This window comes from Mesocricetus auratus, unplaced genomic scaffold, assembly GCF_017639785.1.
Source record: "Mesocricetus auratus isolate SY011 unplaced genomic scaffold, BCM_Maur_2.0 Super-Scaffold_4256, whole genome shotgun sequence".
Classification (NCBI taxonomy): domain Eukaryota; kingdom Metazoa; phylum Chordata; class Mammalia; order Rodentia; family Cricetidae; genus Mesocricetus; species Mesocricetus auratus.
Genome location: NW_024429182.1, coordinates 42,877,404 through 42,896,788, shown reverse-complemented (window position 1 = coordinate 42,896,788; position 19,385 = coordinate 42,877,404). Strand labels below are relative to the sequence as shown.

Below are 19,385 nucleotides of genomic sequence, written 5' to 3'. Positions count from 1 at the left end.
TTGTTCCTCAAGGAATCAGCATTAATTAAATTAGTGCATTTGATTTGCTAAAATACTGCTACCCAAACAGGCAGAGAAAGTAACTGTATGTCCAATCCGTTGTCTAACGGATTGGAATCTTCAGTATATGTTAATGTAATGACTCGATTATGAAACTTCCCTGTGCATGGGAAAATTGAACAGGTACCCAAAATGAAAATACTTATTAACTTGTCTCTTTTATAAGAGATCGTTTGCAAAGAACACAGATCATATAATGTGTTAATTAATCCCATTCTCTCGTTCTCCCTTTCATATTCTAGATGTCAGCAAGGAGTTGCTAGAATTGGAAGAAGAGAAAGTAATTCCTGCAAAAGGGCCCAAGCAGACAACATTAGAATACAATGAAGATACATGGACAGAGAAAAGCAAAGACCATCATACCCTAGCTGTGGGTTACATACTTGTAAGCCATGAAAAAGATTCACCATTGAAACCAGAGGCCTGGGAAGCAAGAGAAAACTTACCTGAATTAGAACAATTATCCACAGGTTCTGGAGAAACAGAGCTACCAGATACTCAGTTAGCAGGGGTCGCAGACTCAATCCAGCCTGAGTCTTTAAACGAAGTCAAAGCTGGTCCTGCAGAGAGAATGTCTTCTGCCCACAACATGAGGGCATCTCCTGAAAAGCCTGCGCAAGAGCAGAGTTGGATGGTCTTGGGCCACAGTGAGGATGGTGACCCATCCTCAGAGACAAGGGACACTGGGCCTGGGTCTCCTGACAGAACTGTGGAGCAGTTTTTGAGTCTCAGCTTGGACAAGGGTCCCCAGTCCCAGATTCTGGAAGGAAATGAGCCTCTAGACTCGTTAGCACTGGAGGAAGTCACTGGTTTGAACAGCCAATCAAGGAAGAGCAAGAGAGGAGGGCAAGCTGGTCTAGATGCAGTTCCAGCACAGGCTGCCACCCACGACAATGAATGGGAAATGCTTTCACCGAAGCTCTCTCAGAAAAAGAGGATCCCTCCACAGGAGATGGAGGAGGAGACAGAGTTCCTTGAGCCTAGACCCAGGAAGCCAAGACCAAATGGGTAAGCAAAACACTAGATTCATTTTTTTAATGAAAATATTTAGAAATAGTGAGTGGTTCTGAAATGTGAGGGTGCCAGGGTAAGACGATCTTTTCTGACACTTGCTATAAGATGTGTCACCAGCAAAAGCAATCGCTACACAAGGATTAGCAAAATGAAGTCTGGCAGCCAGTCTCTACACACCCTGCTGACTCTGAAACAGGCAAGAGGAACTGGACAATCCAGTGTCAGCATCTCTCCAGGACCTACTCTGTATAGGGCAGCTTGCACTCATCAGCTCAATGACCCTTCCATGATGGGGACTAAGGGAGAACAGTGGGGTGAGAGAAGGAACTCTAGGCTCAGGGCGCTTCTGTAATTGTCCTAGATTCGTGTTAAATGAATAGGTGGAGTGCTCTGGGCTCCCATCCTTCCTGAAGCTGAAACCCCTGCCTTTCTTGTTGGCACACTGTCTTTGGTACAGAAAAACCATTCTGTACCAACTATATAAACACCTGGCTTTCAGCGGGGACCAGGAGACTCCAACACAGGTTCAAAATCAGCACGTAACACTCCTGCTCTAATTGGCTAAGAGGTGTCAAATGGTGGTCAAAGCAGTGATGGCCCCTCTGTTCACTGGTGTAGGGGTTTTAAGAATTTTTTTCTGTGGCCATTTATGGGAAGCCAAAGGGAAAGCAGCAAGGAACAGAATGTCACTACTGCCTTCAAGGTTTGGGGGTGTGCTGATAATCTTTAATATTTTCCTTTCATTTGCCCTTAAAAATAGTAAAAAGAAATAAGTACCTAGAAGGGAAGCTATCTCTTTGCTTTAAAATGCAGTGTGATGTACACTGGGGCATGTATGAACCTGCCCCCACCACCCAATAAATTAGTTAGTGAGATCAAGGTATAACTGTGGTGTCTGGAAGACCCCCTGCCCCTGCTCAGTATGGGAGCATAAAGGGCAGTGTGTGGCAAAGGCACTGTGAATCAAAGTATTCGGAACCCAGCCTCACTCGCCCCGACCTCCTCTATAAAAGTCATTGGGTGGAGCTGGAGGCTTTCAAGCCTTCCCCCTGCAGAATTCAATTCTATGAACTTAGCTTGTATGGAACCAAAGCATGTCAAAAGCTTCCATTCTCACAAATGGCATTTCTTGTTGAAAGTAAAGGGAAGTGAAGACTAGGAGGAGGGTGTTCAAGGCTTTCAGAAAAGCACGAGGAGTTTTAAAATCAGGGCATTTCAGTTGACCTAATCTTTCTTCTTCCTGTCAAGCACTTTCTTCTCGAGAGAGCCCAGAGTTAGTAGAGGAGAGCTGCTAAGGGACCCTAGGGCACCTTCCCTTCAGGGCTTAGCCCTTTCCACTTAGCCTCTACAGTGAGACTTTGCTCTCCACCTCTGCTGCCTTTACATAATCTATTCTAATACATTTGAGCAGTTCACCCTTTAGTTTTTGAGTGAATATAGTTGTTGATAAGAGGGTAGGGAGTACAGCTTGGTGGTTGAGCCCTGTTTCACAAGCCTAAAACCCTGGGTGCAATCCCTAATACCTTTGGAGAGTCAGGAATTGGGGATAAGGCCCCACCAGCTGCCTTCAGAGTTGCTCCCCTGAAATTCAGATACTTAAGCTTGAGAACTATTATTTGAAGTCACATCCCTAGACTCACCGATGTTTATTATCTAACCAAAGAGTGAGACATAGACAAGAGTACAAACAATAGTGACCAGTGTTAGTTCAAATGTACACAATGGTGACATGTGTTAGTTCAAATGTACACAGATGGCACCTGTGGGCATTTGCTGCCACCTGGCTCCTAGGCACTGTGTGTATGGTCTCAGTTTGTGTGCTGACTAGTTTTATGCCAACTGGGTACAAATAGAGTCATTTTGTAAGACCAAACCTCAATTGAGAAAATGCCCCCAATAGATTGGCCTGTGTGCAAGCCTGTGAAACATTTTCTTTTCTTTCTCTTATTTATTTATTTTTATTACACTGGTGTTTTGCCTGCATGTATGGCTGTGTGAGGGTGCCAGATCCTCTGGAACTGCAATTACAGACAGTTGTGAGCTGCCATGTGGGTGCTGGGAATTGAACCTAGGTCCTCTGGAAGAGCACCCAGTGTTTTAAACTGCTGAGCCATCTCTCCAGCCCATGATACATTTTCTTGTTTGATGGTTGATGTGGGAGGGCAAAGTCTATTTATTGTGGGTGGTGCCACCCCTGGCAGGTGGTCCTAGGGGCTATATGAAAGCAAGCTGAGCAAGCCATGAGGAGAAAGCCAGTAAGCGCCATTCCTACATGGCTCTGTATCAGCTCCTGCCTCCAAGTTTGAGCTCCTGCCTTGACATCCCTCAATGATGGGCAGTCATGTGGAAGCATTTGGTAAACCCTTTCTTCTCCAGGTTGATTTTGGTCATGGTATTTTAACACAGCAATTGAAACCCTAGCTACGATACTTGGCAATGATGGCAGTGTGAGCTATAGGAGTTTTAGACTAGACCAAACAGAGCATCAAATACCAGGTCCCAGAGGCATGGCAGACAGTGACGGGTGAGCCTTTTCCTTTCTATGTGGTCACAGAGCATACCTGCAGAATATTTGGTAGTGTATAAACCTCTGTCCCTCTCCTTCCCCAGTCTCTCTTTGTGCTAAGACTTGAGCCCAAGTCTTGATGGACGCTGAGCAAGCGCTCCAGCACTGTGACTTCCCGCCCCTCTCCCGAAATGAAGAGACAGAGTCGTCTGAGACATAGCGTGTAAACACAACAACAGCAACAGCTGGGGCTGGTGAGGTGGCTTAGGGGGAAAGGTGCCTGCTACCAAGCCTGACAACCTGAGTTCAGTCTCAGGACCGACGTGGTACGAGGGGAGACCCGGTACGAGGGGAGACCCAAGTCCCAAAAGTTGTCCTTACAGTTCCACACAGATGCTGTGGTGTGTGCACATCTGCGCGCACGCGCGCGCACGCGCGCACACACACACACACACACACACACACACACACACAGGAACATAAGAACACACATAGACACACAAAAAAATGTAAAGAAAAAAGAAAATGTCAGTGATGTTATTAAATACTAGTCAGCATTTACCAGAGGAACAACGCCTACTCATTAAAACCTGTCTAACCCAGGGGGCTAGAGAGATAGCTCAGCAGTTAAGAGCACTTGTTGCTCTTGCAGGGGACCTGGGTTCCATTACAAGCATCCACAGAGTGCCTTACAGCCACCTGTCATCCTAGTTCCAGAGGACCCGGCAGTCATGCATATGATACATGCACATGCATATGGGCAACACATTCAGACATGCAAAGTAAATAAATCTAAAAAAAATCTGTTCAACTCACCATCTCAACTACATAAAAGTTGCAATATTTGATCTACAAATATATTGACTTTCAGAGGTGTGAAAACTAATAAAAAGGAAATAATTACCAAAATACTGAGCACAAAATGGCAATACTTGTGTAATCTTTTGGAGAGCTATGTATGCAGAAAAGGGGCAATGAGAGGAAGAGAGAGATGGAGTTCCATCTGTCATGTGTGTCTTTCTTTGCTATTCAGCCTAGACCTTTGCATTGTTTCTTTGTTCTGAGAGCAGAGGTCTCAGCGCTCCCTAACCTGGTTGCTTGGCCTTCAAATACAATGTATCATAGAATCCATCTGCCTTTGTTTTGTTTTGTTGTTGCTTTTTTGGTTGTTTGGTCGTTTGGTTGGGTTTTTTTGTTTTTTGTTTTTTGTTTTGTTTTGTTTTGTTTTTTTGAGACAGGTTTCTCTGTGTACTCCCGGCTATGCTGGAACTCACAGGCTGATCTTGAGCTCAGAGATCCACCTGCCTTTGACTGTTAAGTGCTGGGATTAAAGGTGTGCACCACCACCTCCCAGGGGCAGTCTGTCTTCTGAAAGAGTGACACTGCTAGACTTTTCCTTGGTTTTCATGAGACCTTCAGAAACCAGGCTTCTCAGGTATTACCACAGCCATTTCCTCTCTTTTGAAAGTACTTATTTTTATTACTTTTTAATTATGTATGTGTGGGTGTGTGCAGGTGAATGCTGGGTACCTGCTGAGGCCAGAGGCATCAGATCTCCTGGAGTTGAATTATGGGCTGTTATTTTCATTCTCTCCAGCTTCTGCACTAGCTCTCTTTACTCTCATGGATGTCAGAGAAACAGACTTCTGTTGGTGTCAGGTAGCAGGGGCACAGAAAAGCCTATTTGGTAGTAACAACTAAGTATCCTCTGAATTGCAATTTCCTTCCTCTCCCTCCCTGTCTCCCCCCATCCCCCATCCTACTCACCCCCCCCATATTGGATCCCCCTGCCTCACCCCACAACTGTGTCTTCCTGGCCACCCACGAGAACAAACCTTCCCATAATAAGTGATTACATGTTAAGAAGAATGTGGTTTTCTTTCGTGTACCCAGTTGCCATTTAAGACAGGACAAGCCTTGCTGGTCCTGTTTCCCACCTTGATAGAGTAAACTGAGCAAATAGGCTGCCGATGTCATTAAAAACAAGGAATGGGCTGGGCAGGCAGTGGTGGTGTATGTCTTTAATCCCAGCACTCTGGAGGCAGACAGAGACAGGTGTATCTCTGTGAGTTGGAGGTCAGCCTGGGTCTACAGAGTGAGTTCCAGGACAGCCTCCAAAGCTACAGAGATACCCTGTCCCCAAACAAACAAAAAAGGGGCTGGAGAGATGGCTCAGTGGTTAAGAGCACTGACTGTTCTTCCAGAGGTCCTGAGTTCAATTCCCAGCAACCACATGGTGGCTCACAACCACCTTGAATGAGATCTGGTGCCCTCTGCTGGCCTGTAGGCAGAAGGCTGTATACACAATAAATAAATAAAATATTTAAAAAAGAAAACAAAAACAAAAAATAAACCAAAGAAACAAAAGACAAGAAATGGTAAAGCTTACCCTTTACTTCTCTCTCTCATTTCCATGCCAGTGCTTGTCACTAAAACACAACCCCGGAAAGACATGTCTTCTTCAACTCCTGTAGTTTGATTTATTTGGATTTCCCCATTGCCCACTGAAAGGCATGGGAGGCTTAAGAGTCAGTTTTTGATGAGCAGTTTTGAAAGCGGCTGAGTCAGATCTTGCTCCTGACAGCTCAGTCTAGTCACCCCCACCCCCAGCTTCTTCAGTGCCTGAACACAGATTTCTCATCATAGTGGAGGGCTGCTTCCGGTCCTGGCTGTTCCCTGCCGAGGCTGTGCGGTTCCTGCTCAAGGGCCTGGAGGACAGAAGGAAGCCAGAGACCTTCAGTGTTTGTTCCCATTTTCCAAACGCCTGTAGGTGTGGTGCTTTGTGCTCAGGTACAACAGGAGGCCGGCTCTTGTGCCAAAATGAGTGGTGCCACATGACTGCTCCTGGGAAGGAGCAACACAGAATTGCCCATCTGCACTGCTGGCTGCTAGCCTGTGGGAGAGTCCAATGTGTGCCCCCGGCTGAATTTGAAATGCCAGGTAAGCGGCAGAGCTGCCTTCAGAGGCTGGCGGGAACTGATGGTATCAAGGAAGATGAGACAGCCTGGCTTTCTTTCTTAATTATATTTGTGTGTCTGTCTATCTGTCTGTCTGTCTGTCTGTCTGTCTGCCTGCCTGCCTGCCTGCCTGCCTGCCTGCTTGTCATACATGCTGCAGTGCACATGTGGAAGTCAGATGACAACTGGGGGAGTTGACTCTCTCCTTCCACCACATTTGCCCCCATCCCAGGACTTGAACTCAGGTTGTTGGGTTTGACTGCAAGTTCTTTTACCCATGAGCCGTCACACCAGCCCCAATTCGTGGCTTTCTAAAGCAGGATGTCTTGATATAGTAGGACACAGAAAAAAAAAGATGTTATGTTACCCTTTCAAATGAGGAAAATTCAAGGGAGATTTAATCCAGTCACGTTTACAAAGATGGCGGCAGAGAGTGAGGAGCCCACGGTGAATAGCGCAATGGTCGAGGTACAGCAGCAGCAGTAGTGGTGTAGCTGATAGTGAGAGCCCTGGCTCCTGGGGTGAAGGGAGCGGCAGCCACCCTGGAGGACTTAGGCCAGAGAGGGAACAGTGAGAAGAAGGATAACTACCTGAAGGAGTTCAGCCAGTCTGAGTGGTCCCCACACATTACCAAGGGTTGGGGTTTGGGCTGGATATTTCCAGGTTCTTGGCCTCTTTTCCAAAGAATTAAAATAAGGCTTTGTACAGATTTGAGAACAAAACAAACAAAATCCAAAAACAAGGTGACTTTACTTGGGGTATGTAGATGGTAGGGGAGTGCACTGTCAACATTGACAGCAGGCCATGTGAATGGGGATACTCTGGGACCCCAGATGTACAGCTGAGGTCTCTTCTATGAGATGTAAAGAAAGAAAGGCATATATTGGGTAGCTCTCCATTTTGATTGATAGACTGAGTCGTGTATTTCTTCTTTCCACAGTACATGTCCCTTCCCAAAATGCATCTGATTTTAATTATACATACAGTTACACAACAAGGTTTACTTGCAGAATTCAGTTTGCCCTACTGTATATGGATTCAAAATCAATTCAGGCTGTACCTGTCACTTAATCCACTGGAACTATACTTGAATAGGGGCTATCTAAATTTGATTGCTAGAGCCAGAGAAACCTACACTGTTGTTCAAAAATGGCAGTATGCGTTTTCTGATGCAAGTGGGGAGGGCCAAGGTGTTTCTGAAGTTCCTCCTCACATTATTTGGTAAAGGGTGTGTCTCAGTCACTGTTCCATTGCTGTGAGGAGACACTATAATCAAGGAAATTTATAGAAGGAAGCATTTATTTGAAAACCTTCTTAAAATTTCTGAGGATGAGTTCATGACCACTGTGCCAGGGAGCATGGCAGCAGGCAGGTAGATTGGCACTGGAGCAGTAACTGAGAACTCACATTTGGACCAGAAGCAACAGGCAGAGAGAGACAGAGAGATGGCAGAGACACAGAGAGATACAGAGACAGGGAGACAGAAAATGAGAGCACATGCTAATTGGGACACTGGGGACACTCCTAATCGTTCCCCCAAAGCTCCATCAACTGCAGAACAAGTATTCAAATATATGGTTGCTATTCTCATCAAACCACCATGGAAGTACAGCTGTGTACTTAGTAAGTACAGGTGAAGTAACTAGGGTGCTGTGTGGGTGCTGTGTGTACAGTATGAGAAAGACAGAGAGAGAGAGAGAGAGAGAGAGAGAGAGAGAGAGAGAGAGAGAGAGAGAGAGAGAGAGAGAGAGAGAGAGAGAGAGAGAGCGCACAAACAGGGGCCAGGCAGGGCTAAGCTAGCATTAATACTTGTCTGACTCACATGAGAAGGGAGCCCAGTGAGTTTGTCCTGTCCCTCCTCCCTTTCATCTCCCAGCAGAGCCTACACTGCTCAAAACCACCTGGAAGTCAGGGTGTGAGAGAGCCTGCTGCGGGGAGGAAGGAGGAAAAAGAAGAGTTAGAGGCAAACAGATGGCAGTCTGCTCAGTTGGCTGAAGAGGAAGGAGAGCAATGCCTCAGCCTCTCAGAGGCATAGAGACAGGAAGTCACTGGGTCAGTGACCTGTTCTGTAGTGCAGTAGGGGGCCTATCCCCAGGATCTGTGGGAGTCCTTTGCAAACAAAGGCCTTCAAAAGTCACTCCAGGATTAGAGAACTTAAGCTATGAGTCCCAAACCAGCAGCAGCTTTGCCCCTTCTATTTGCTGTATCTGGAGACATTTTGACTGACACTGCTGAGGGGGGGGATGAAGGACCCTGTGACATCCCACGACATCTCCACAGCCCCACGTTGCAAACTGGGGAGGATGGTCCATCCCTCTTCCCTTCCTTCCCACCTCTTGCTTTCCATCTGAGGAGAGCTCCCATTCCTTTATTTTGTTGATCTTGTTTCTGTCTGCATCTATGAGATTGTAACTTCCAAGAAGGCAGAAATCTGGTTTGTCTTATGAAGCATAATACCCTGATGCTTAGAGTAGGGCCTGCCAAATCTTAAGTGCCTTGCAAATTTGCCTGGTTTAACAAGCAGAAACAAACAACAAAATAATATCATTTGTCGAACACGGTTGTCCTCCCTCTTTCCCTCCTCACTCTTTTTCAAGGTGGGTCTCATTACTCAGCCATGGCTGCCTTATAACTTGTAATACAGACCAAGCTGCCCTTTAACTCGCATGATCCTCCTGTCTCTGCCTCTTGGTGCTGGGATCGCAGGTCTATGCCACCATACACAGCTATCATACTTTGTTTCTAATGAGGATGTGACGCATTCAAGTGTTTGTTATTACGTTTTCCAAAGGTGATATACTGCACTTAGTTTCTTTCATAAAGTTAAAAAAAAGTCCTTTCTCTTGTAATATGAGACCATGGTTACTTATTTCCCGATGCTTCTGAATGTCTGTCCATTATAATTTCCCCAAGATTTTTAGAGCCCTTTAGCTTTCTTAAAGTGTTGTTATTCATTTCCCTGAGCCTCATCGAGAAAAATAGGTATGCCGGCCTGGTCAGGGCTTGTCTTGGTCATTTTTGGTCATCTATTTCTACCTCATGGCTGTTACAATCTCTTTAGTCTAGGTATCCCTTTCCTTGTTGGAAAAAATCAATTGTTCTACCTAGCCATCTTGTATACTCTCAACTCCAGCATCAGTTAAAAACATATAATCCTTAAAGACCTTTTAAATTTTACTTTTAAAAACTCCATTCAGTAAATAATCATTGGAAAGTAGCAATTAGGCTCTGAGAAAATAATTGTCAACTCTCCTGGAAAATGTGATGTCTACCAGAATGTTATTTATTGCACTTAAATAGTGATTCTTAAAAAAAAAAAAAGTAACTGCTTTCATATAAAAATAAATTCATACTTTTGCTCAAGTGCTAGCTCTGAGACAGGACTACTTCACCTTGGTACAGCCTGGAGACTACCCTGCCAGTCAGAAGGAAGTGTGTATGTGTGTTTGTGTGTGAATATGTGTGCATGCTTACAGGTGCCTGCAAATGCCAGAAGAGGGCGTCAGGCCCCCTGTTGTTGGAGTTCCAGATAGTGGTGAGCCCTCTGATGTGGCTGCTAGAAATCAAACTCTTCTGCAAGAGTAGTAAGTCTTCTCAACCTCTGAGCCCCTGGTGTCGAGAATTTAGTCTGTTTCCATAGCAACTTCTGAGTTTTAAAACATGCTATTGAAAACAGTTCCTACTCTTCACCCTGAACAGACACAATCCCCAGGCTTGCTAGCCTTCTCTCTCTTGATACAGTGTGGCCCATCCTGACTTGAGAGATCCACCTGTTGTATTCCTTAGCTGAAGGTCTACCTGCAGAAGTGCCCTTGCAATCACAGTGTGGCCATCACTGAATAAGTTCCTTTCTGTGTTTCTCATAACTACTCATAATTCTAACATTGCTTTGAAATGGAGTCTCACCATGGAACTCTGATTTGGCCAGCAGCTGCTTTGTAGGCCAGCTTGGCCCCCAGCACACAGAAATCTGCTTGCCTCTGCCCTCAGGTTGTTCAGTGCAAGGTATATACCACCATGCCTGGGAATTCTGATGAATTTTATAGGCTTTTAGTTAAGTAAATAAAAATTTGCTCCCCTTTTCTTTCCTTGCTGTCCCTCCCCAGAGCAAGGAGGAAGGTACCAAATACCTTCATTCAAGGAGCTCAGACCTCTTAAGTTAGCACCACATTCTACTGAATAATTTCTTTGTTGTTGGCATTACATAGGTTAGAGATGACCCCAAACTGTCCCATCACCCTATTTTAACACAGTACCTTTCTCTCCAAGCCCGGCTCCCACCAAAAAAAAAAAAAAAAAAAAAAAGGTATAACATATACGATTTCTAGTTATTTTTCAAATTGTTGTTTATGATTATCAATGTCCATGTCTTTCTTATTTATCTGGCAACATAGATTGATAATCATAAAAATAAAGCCTACAGCTTTACAAAACCTTTGAGGTTTTAAAATATATTTATTTTATTTATGTGTATGTGTGTGCGCTTGCATCTGCATGATTTTATGTGTTCGGCTTGTGCATGCTGGACCAGAAGAGGCTATGAAAGGGTCTCAGAGCCCACGGAACTGAAGTTACAGATGGTCGTGATGTGGGTGCTGGGAATTGAACCTGGGTCCTCTGCAAAAACAGTGAACACACTCAGTCACTGAGCCATCTCTCTACCCCCAAAACTCTGAGTTTTAAAACTGCTCTAATTAAGAGTTGGCATAAAGTTTCAGCATAGTGACTCACATTTGCCATCCCAGAACTAGGCAAACGGAGGACCACCATTAGTTTGAGGCCAGCCTTGACAACTGAGACCCCTTTTCAAAAAAGAAAGAACAAAACAAAAAACAGTTGGACTAAAACTTATTATCTTTTCTGTTATGCAAATGTCCTTTAATATTTTATCTGCCTTAGCTGCATCAGTATTTCTGCTGCATTTTCATTTTGTTATTAATTTATGTTTGTTCATTCGCTCACTGATTTCTGCATTCATTTGGAGAGAGAGGGTCTCATGTGTCACTGGCTGGCTTCAGACTTGCTAGGGAACAGAAGATGAACTTGAACTTCTCTTGCTTGCACCTGAATGATGGGATTACAGGCATGCATCAGCATGCCTGGTTTATGAGGTTGTTGGGTATGGCGTACAGGACCCTAAGTTATCTTCCAGTTTTAAAGTAGCTTTATTATTGTTACCTGCAAACTGGTAGCCTGAGGCACCATGCTGTTTTGTTTCCTGCAAACTTGCTAGTAAGTGAGGTTAGTTTCAAACTCAAACCCTTTTTGCAGCATGCCTGTCTTGCCCCTCTGCCTCCTTATAGTCAGTGCTGTATGAATCTTGGGTGGGCATTTTGACTTTTCTAGAACTTTCTGATTTTTTTTCTATAACTATTCTCCTATACTCTCAAGGTCCATTGTATTATCTTAAGCATTGTTCGTTATGCACTAAATTGTTCTATCTGTCTCTGTCTCTCTCTCTCTCTCTCTCTCTCTGTGTGTGTGTGTGTGTGTGTGTGTGTGTGTGTGTGTGTGTGTTTAGAAGGTTTCAGGGAACTGAATCTCTTTTAAACTTGTGTGTTGAAGAAATTCAAATGCAGCCTCATTCAGGAGTGACAGCAGCATTCGTGAAATGACATGAAGATCAAGGGAAGTATTTGTGACTCCATAAGACAGAGAGAGTATTTTATATTCCCAAATGCTACTCTGCCCGGCTTCAGTGGGCTCTGGCCTCGGGCACAGTAGGCTAAAGCACTAGGAGATCTAGGAGGCAGGTGATCAGCTTTATTTAGATGTGCCAGCGATCACGTGACCAGAAAATGGAGGCGAATCTGTACTCGCTGTTAACTGCTCCAGAAGGGAGATGCTGAAGAGCCAGAACTGTGCATCCTGATTCCTGCCCTCCCGCTAGCAAACCTCCTGTCATTCTCAGAAGGTAGGTGGGTCCTGGTCACACTTTAGGAAGATTGGGCCAAGTGAGGACAGATTTCGATGGAGACTGATTTTCTGGAAGCCTGTCTACTGCTGCTGGGAAGTTGGAACGGGGAGGAGTGGGGTAGAGAAGGCTGAATTCTGCCCGGCCCCTCGCCCCGGACACCGGAGAGCTGCAATTCATTCTGATAACGCCCAGAACCAAGGGGCATGCAGGCTTTTGTTTGCCCGCCCCCTTCCTGGCAGCAGGTAATTATCTAACACACCTCAGGATAGCTGTAATCAATTTTTATTCCTTTATATCTAGGATGAATATGCAGATAGAAAATTAGAGGAAGTGACCATTTTGAAACTGTTGTGACTCTTGAGGGGTGATTACTATAATGTTTGGGTGTTTGACAGACAGACTGTCCTAGTATCCAGGAGCTCACATTTTGTATGTTTCTAAAAGTTCCTGAAGCTAGTATAACATTCACTTCTCTGTATTTCTCTGATGAATTTTGGAATGTTTACAAGCTACCTGATTTCTACGCTACAGAAATAGGTCACGCTCAAAAATGGGCTTCTGTTGTTCACCCTGTCTTCTCAAACTCAAGAGACAGAAGCCAGTTTTACATATGAAATGTCAGTGCTTCACCAAGAAAGTAAATTGTGTAAGCAACCAAAGATTAAATGTCCCTGGCCACTTCAGAGAATAACACTAGGTTCCCACCTGGCAGAAGTGATGGAGGCGGATTCCTCCCTGGGAACGAATCACTTGTTTTAAGTGACAGGGGCATATTTTTATTAATTGCTCACCTCTCTGCAGGTTAGTCACGGATAACTGACTATGCTAGTAGTTTCCAGACTCACTCCCAACAGGAGAGTGCCAAGCCTTGGCCCCACACCCCCCACCCAGCCTACCCATCCCCTACCCCACCCTTCCCCTACCCCCACCCAACCCCCACCCCGCTCAGCCCTTTCACAGTCACTCCCCACCAGCTCAGAGCTCAAGCTCTAGCCCCAGCCCTTACCCAACCCCTCCCTCGGCTTAGGCCCCCTCACCCCCACAGGAGGATGGGAGCTGCTTCTGACTAAGCCATTTCAAACTCTTCTTTTGATCAAAGTTTTCTTGGCATTATAATTGGTAATATGCCCAGAACATAAAATCTAGGATAATTCATTTTAAATAGTAAAGAAAATAGGCTGTGGAATTTCTCTTAATTGTTGAGAAATTCCATATCTGCACACTACAAAAAAAAAAAAACCCAAAACAACAAAAGACCCCATTGCTCGTCTAGAAATATCTCTACCAGCAAATTAGATCCTAGTAGGACAGAAAAAAAAAATGTGCTTTAAGATGCTTGAACCACCCCCCTGGCCCTGCAACTCAAAGGCAAGTAAAAAGATGAGGCTGTTGTTATTCGAAGCCAGCAGTACCCAAGCATCCCCAGAGGTACAGCTTTGTAATTGGAAGGTAGCTTCTAGATCCTAAACAAAGCTTGGAGCCCTGTGTGCTCCAGGCTAACAGCCCCCTCTTCCCATTAACAAGAAGTCAGGTTAACTTTTCCTTGGGTGGGTCTCTCTTGAGTACATCCTAGTGAATTTCTGTCCTCGTCTCATTTAGATTTACATTATTCAGTGGCTTTGGGCTTTTAGCAAAATGTAGCCCATATTATTTCAATTACTCAGTGCTGGGTAAAACAAAACACTTATCACAGGTCTGTTTCCAGGAGAAAGGTAATATTTCCTAATTCATTTATAACTTTACACTTATATTTAGGAAATGAAACCAAACTCTCAGAACTTGTATATTTATTCTGTTTTCCCTAAAGGCCACATGTGATCCAAAACTAATTAGGGTTCACTCTCTTCTCTTGCTCCATGAGGAGGAGGAAGAGAAACAATTTACTTGCTAGGAACTGAAGTAAGCCAATTCAGTTAGAGGGACAACTGAGGGACTCTCCCGCGGGCGCTTCAAGGTAAAAGTATTAGTCCTTCTTGGCAGAGAACAAGAGCAAGGTTTATGGATAGGGTGGAGTTGGGGATAGGGTGTAAGGGTGGCATTTGGAGGGTGGGGGAGGGCATTGGTAAATCAAGAAAACCTTCGGCAACACTTGGAAGACTAAGAGAATCTGGTTGTGCATGTAAAGTGGAGTGTTTGGGGGAGTTAGGGAAGACTGACTAAATGGTTGAGTCCTGAGACCGCAACATAAACTTTGCACTGAATGTATGTTTCTTGTTTTTGTTTTTGTTTTTGAGTTAGGACTGACTGCCTCTATGATGTGGGGACAGTAGGATTCAATGTGGTGGCAGATGGAAATCTGATTGTATGCTATGAGGACTGGACCTGGGCCTGGCATGAGAAGGAGGGAGGCAGTTTCAGAACTGAAGAAAGGAAGACAGCTGTAAGGCTTGGAAATGTAAGACGAGGTCCCGTGTGATCATTGTTCAGGGACTTAGCAAGCTTGAGGTCAGGCATCTGTTCATTCATCATGGCGGATTTTGCAGGTTTGGTGAGATGCTTGATATAAGTTCATATAAGCAAGGCCAAGGAAGTGCAGCTCCTCTTCAGAGATCTAGCCAACTCAAGCAGTAGCACCAGCTGAGAATGAAAATCCAGGTCTGTCTTCAGCCTGCTGTGGCCCACAGTTCACAGTGGTCTCCATCGGCTTCCTGCAGACCCCTGAATGTTCTGTGGTGGCGAAGGGCATGAAGAACAAGCAGAGATTTTCCTTTGGTTATCCTCTTCCCTCATGGGCTGTGGCTGTGTGAGTCATCTTAGACTAGCCAGCTGGGACACAGGGATCAGGCCAAATGCCCGCCCATGCCCATGACAAGCTCTGGAGAGTGACTCATAGGTTGTAACAACTGTCTTGATGACTGGATAGGGGCAGGGAGAATACAAGAGAGGAAAGCTGTCTTATTGTTCTTTATTGCTTCCAAGGTTTACCAGCGGTATCACTCGCCAGCTCTTATCTGGACCTCAGCTTGATCATTGCACACCTGTCACTAGAAGCATTACTCCTTGTGTCTCCATTTCCACAGTTGCCACCATAGCAGCTAGCCCTTCCTGTGCTGTTTTGGGTGGATTTGTCTGTCTTTTCCCTTTCGTCTCCTTGATTTTAGATTCACAGAGAGCAGATGTGCCTCTCATCCATTTGCTTTGCAGTCCCCTTTTCTAGACTGGGTTCACACTTCTGCATGCTGCCAACAATCAAACGTTTGTTGAACTTTTACCAGAATATTCAGAGAGGCAAGCAGGGAGCACCTGGGCTTGTGGGACATTGGTTTGGAAGTCATGATGATTCAGTTATATTTTCACTTATAGACAGATAATACTTTTCCTCAAAATCTCTTCCAATTGAAAAAGTAGTAACCAAACCACACCCTTTCCATAATGCTTGGAAAAGCAAGGTTTTGTGTTATCCAAAACCCAGCTTGGGAGCTACCACTGCCCATAATCAGAAGAATCACGAAGCAAGGGAATAAAAATGTCACCAGTTAGCAGTCACATTTTCCCACCTCCAATCCCAGAAATATCTCAGAAAGGTTGATGGATGAGAAGTTCTAGAAGTATCTAGCTCTTTCTGAAATAAAATAAGAACAAAAACCATATTATGACCTCCAAGCAGGAGGTGGAGCAGGAGATTAGCCAAGTAACCACAGATGATGGGAAAGGTGATGTTATGGAACTATGGAAAACTGATGGTGGGATGGAAAAAACAGACAGGGGATGCATAGAGACATGCCCCATGTACCCCCAGACCTTGAGGATGCTTTGTTTTTGTGTTAATCAGAGGTCATCAAGCCTCACTCATTACTATATGGTGAGAGACTAGATGCCTATGATGACTCTTTCACGGTGTTTTATTCATTTATTTTCCAGTTTGAGTTTAGCTCAAGCTTGATTCTTACTAGCTTGGTGAGAATGCACTAGTCTTTAGCTATTATGTTTACTTCCCACTGAAGAGGTGCTAGGAACAAACGGTACCTGGGTTCTCTGCATGAGCAGTAAGTTCTCTTCTAAGCCGTATCTTCAGCCCCACCCCCAGTGCTAATATCTATCACCAGGGACCTGAGAAAATGAGAGTGATGTATGGGACAAAGTCATGAATCCCATTATACTGTAACTCTGTGAATAGTATTTAAAAGCATCGACAGTTTCTCCATGAACAGCTTCCTGCATTTACACAATGAAGATACCAATGAAAGTGAAATGACTAAATGAGTCCATTCTCTCTGTGAGGTTGAAAGTCCTGTGTGCTTGCTCAGTGTACCCCTTGGGAAAGTAGAAAATTAATCAAGCCTTGTAAATTAGGTTTGTAGAATATGATTAAACTGTAAAGTGGGGTATGTGTAAGTAAAGGTTTCTCCTCCTCCTGGGGACCTAACTTGTTTGTGTGTGTAGATCTGGTGGCAGCAGTAGAGGACATCTGAGAAGAGATGAACTGAAGGACTGATGGGCTCCTTCCAGAATGTTCTCCTTTGTGACATGGTGATTTTTCAGAGATCATGCCCCATGTTAGTTTGTTCCTTTAACAAAGTCTTGCAAACAGAGTGATTTATACAGTGAAACTATTTTCCTGTCGCCTTGGAGGCAGAATTTGAGGCCAAGGTGTTAGCCGGGTCGGTTTCCTCTAAGTCTGCTCTCCTTGGCTTGCATATTGCTGCCTTCTCATGGTCTGTATCTGTGTGTGTACAAATCGTCTCTTCTTACAAGGACACCACAGTTAGGTTAGATTAGGCCCCTTCCCAATGACCTTGTTTTAATTAATTCTTGGAAAACTTCCCTCTTATGTTCAGTATGAATCCCAGTCCATGGAATGATATTGCTCACATTCACAGTGTATCTTTACTTTTTGGTTAATCATATTTTGCATACTGGCAGTTGGGTCTTCGACGTATGAATTTGGGGAAATGTAATTTGACCTATACCAGATACTTTAAGAGCTGACAATAGAACTATAAGGAATGCCTCAGAGTTCCATATTTGATGACAGGCTCCCAACTAAGACGAGTCTTAGATTCTGGGTTCCATGACCAACTTCAAGACTCACAATGATGGGATGTGGATTTAAATCAGTTGCTAGATGGTTGTATAGCATTTGCAAGGGCCTGGGTCCAGTCCTTGTCACTGAAATAACCAGACATGGTAGTCCACATCTCTAATCCCAGCACTTGTGAGGTTGATGTAGGAAGATCATGAATTCAAGGCTATTTTTAGCTACATACTGAGGCTAGCATGGGCTATATGAGATCCTGTCTCCAAATAATAATGTTGTAAGTTTCATAGTCACTGCAGAATGTTTAGTTTAAATTCAAATCCTCTAAGAATAGAAACAATGGCAGTAGTAATATAGTAGATCTTTTGTCAACTACTTCAGCCATCTCTTTGAAATGTGCATTAGTCTTTTTTTTTCCTGTACTGTTACTGTGACCAAAGTACCCAAGAGAAACGATATAAGAGAGGAAGGACTTATTTGGGCTCAGAATTTCAGAGGTGCCAGCCATCATGGTATGGAGGTATGGCATGTTCGTCATGGCTGTCCTGGGTGCCTAAGCTCTGCTGCCTTGCTCTTGTATTCTGATTTCTCCTTCTCTCCTTTTCTATTTAGTCTGGAACCAACATTCACAGTAGGTTCTCCCAACTCAGTTACTCCTCTCTGGAAAGTCCCTCACAGGTACTCCATAAATATGTAATTATTAATAAGTATTTAATGTAACTAGCAAATAAAATATATAGTAATTAAACTATAGCTGTTAACTAGCAATAAAAACATTACCCTATCAGCATGCTGCTTCAGAGTATTCTGAGAGCACTTACCCCATGCTCACAAACAGAAATGTACACATGTAAACTTACTTATCTTGCTACCACTACACTCTGAGAACCCTTTAATGCCTCCAGGACATATAATAAAATGAACTAATATTTGTGGAATAAGTACAAAAAAAGAAATGACATCTGGAAATCACACATTTTTTGTTTTGTATTGTTTTGTTTTCCCAAATCTGCTTTATCTCTCATACCAACTTTGAGTCTCTGGTGGCAGAAAATGTATTTACCCTGACTTACCAAAGAATATTAGTTGGTTCATACAATAAAGAATTCAGGAACTGATCTGATTCTAGGCAGAAATGTGTAGAGAAGCTCAAATCATATAGTCAGTGCTTTTCTTTTTCTTCCTTTATTCGCACTTCTGTGTTGTCTCTTTTCTCAGCTCTTGAGTTATTTTTGCTACAACGCGCTGAGGTTTCCATGGCTGTCAACTGACAATTCCCACAGAAAACACTTCTTTTTCTTCCAGTTGCCAGCAGAGTCTGGGGTGAGTCTAACTGGAACAGTTTAGATCATATGCTTATCCTAGTACCAATTACTGGCAGAGGGTGGAGACTGTGTTGGTCGGTCTAGCCTGGCCTCATTATCTCTGAAGGCAGAGGGATTAACCTCAACCCACCAATCCCTGTGCTTGGCATGATGGAACAATGGTTCTTTTAGGGGAAATGGATATGTCATTAACACAAAGAAAGGAATGTAACAGAAACACTGTTACATCTAAACGTAGTTAGCCCCTTGAGGGTTGTTTTTACTAACTGCTATTGCAGTTCCTTGTGTCCAGCCATGATCCAAAAATATTAAATGCCAAATTCCATAAAAAATAAATCGTAACTTTTTAAAAAAATAAAATACAGTATTTATCAAAATGCTACCAGTTCTTACTGGGTTGTTTGTTTCTTTTCTTTTTCTTTAGTTAGCATCTGCCTAGGTTGTTTAGGGATCGCCATAGGACCCCTTCTGCTAACTCAACCAAATGCAACACAGTCCTACCACTGGAAGCCTTGCCTATAAGAGATGGTCAGTTCAGATTCCATATCCCCGTTACTAGGAGTCCTCACTCAGGTCACCCTCATGAATTCCAGGAAGTGTTCACTTGACTGGGTTTACACACTGCGCC

At 44.0% G+C, this 19,385-nt stretch overlaps 1 protein-coding gene across 12 annotated transcripts in view; it reads left to right on the top strand.

Moving 5' to 3' along the window:
- Prune2 (prune homolog 2 with BCH domain) overlaps positions 1-19,385 on the top strand; it is a 254,327-nt gene that overhangs the window by 166,767 nt on the left and 68,175 nt on the right. For 11 of the 12 annotated variants that reach the window (XM_040746636.1, XM_040746667.1, XM_040746657.1 and 8 more), the window contains exon 9: positions 303-1,068. In XM_040746636.1, the coding sequence (XP_040602570.1) occupies positions 303-1,068 (766 nt within the window). Of the gene's footprint in view, positions 1-302; positions 1,069-6,350; positions 6,521-19,385 lie in introns of all 12 variants that reach the window. The other variant, XM_040746675.1, reaches the window with a different exon arrangement.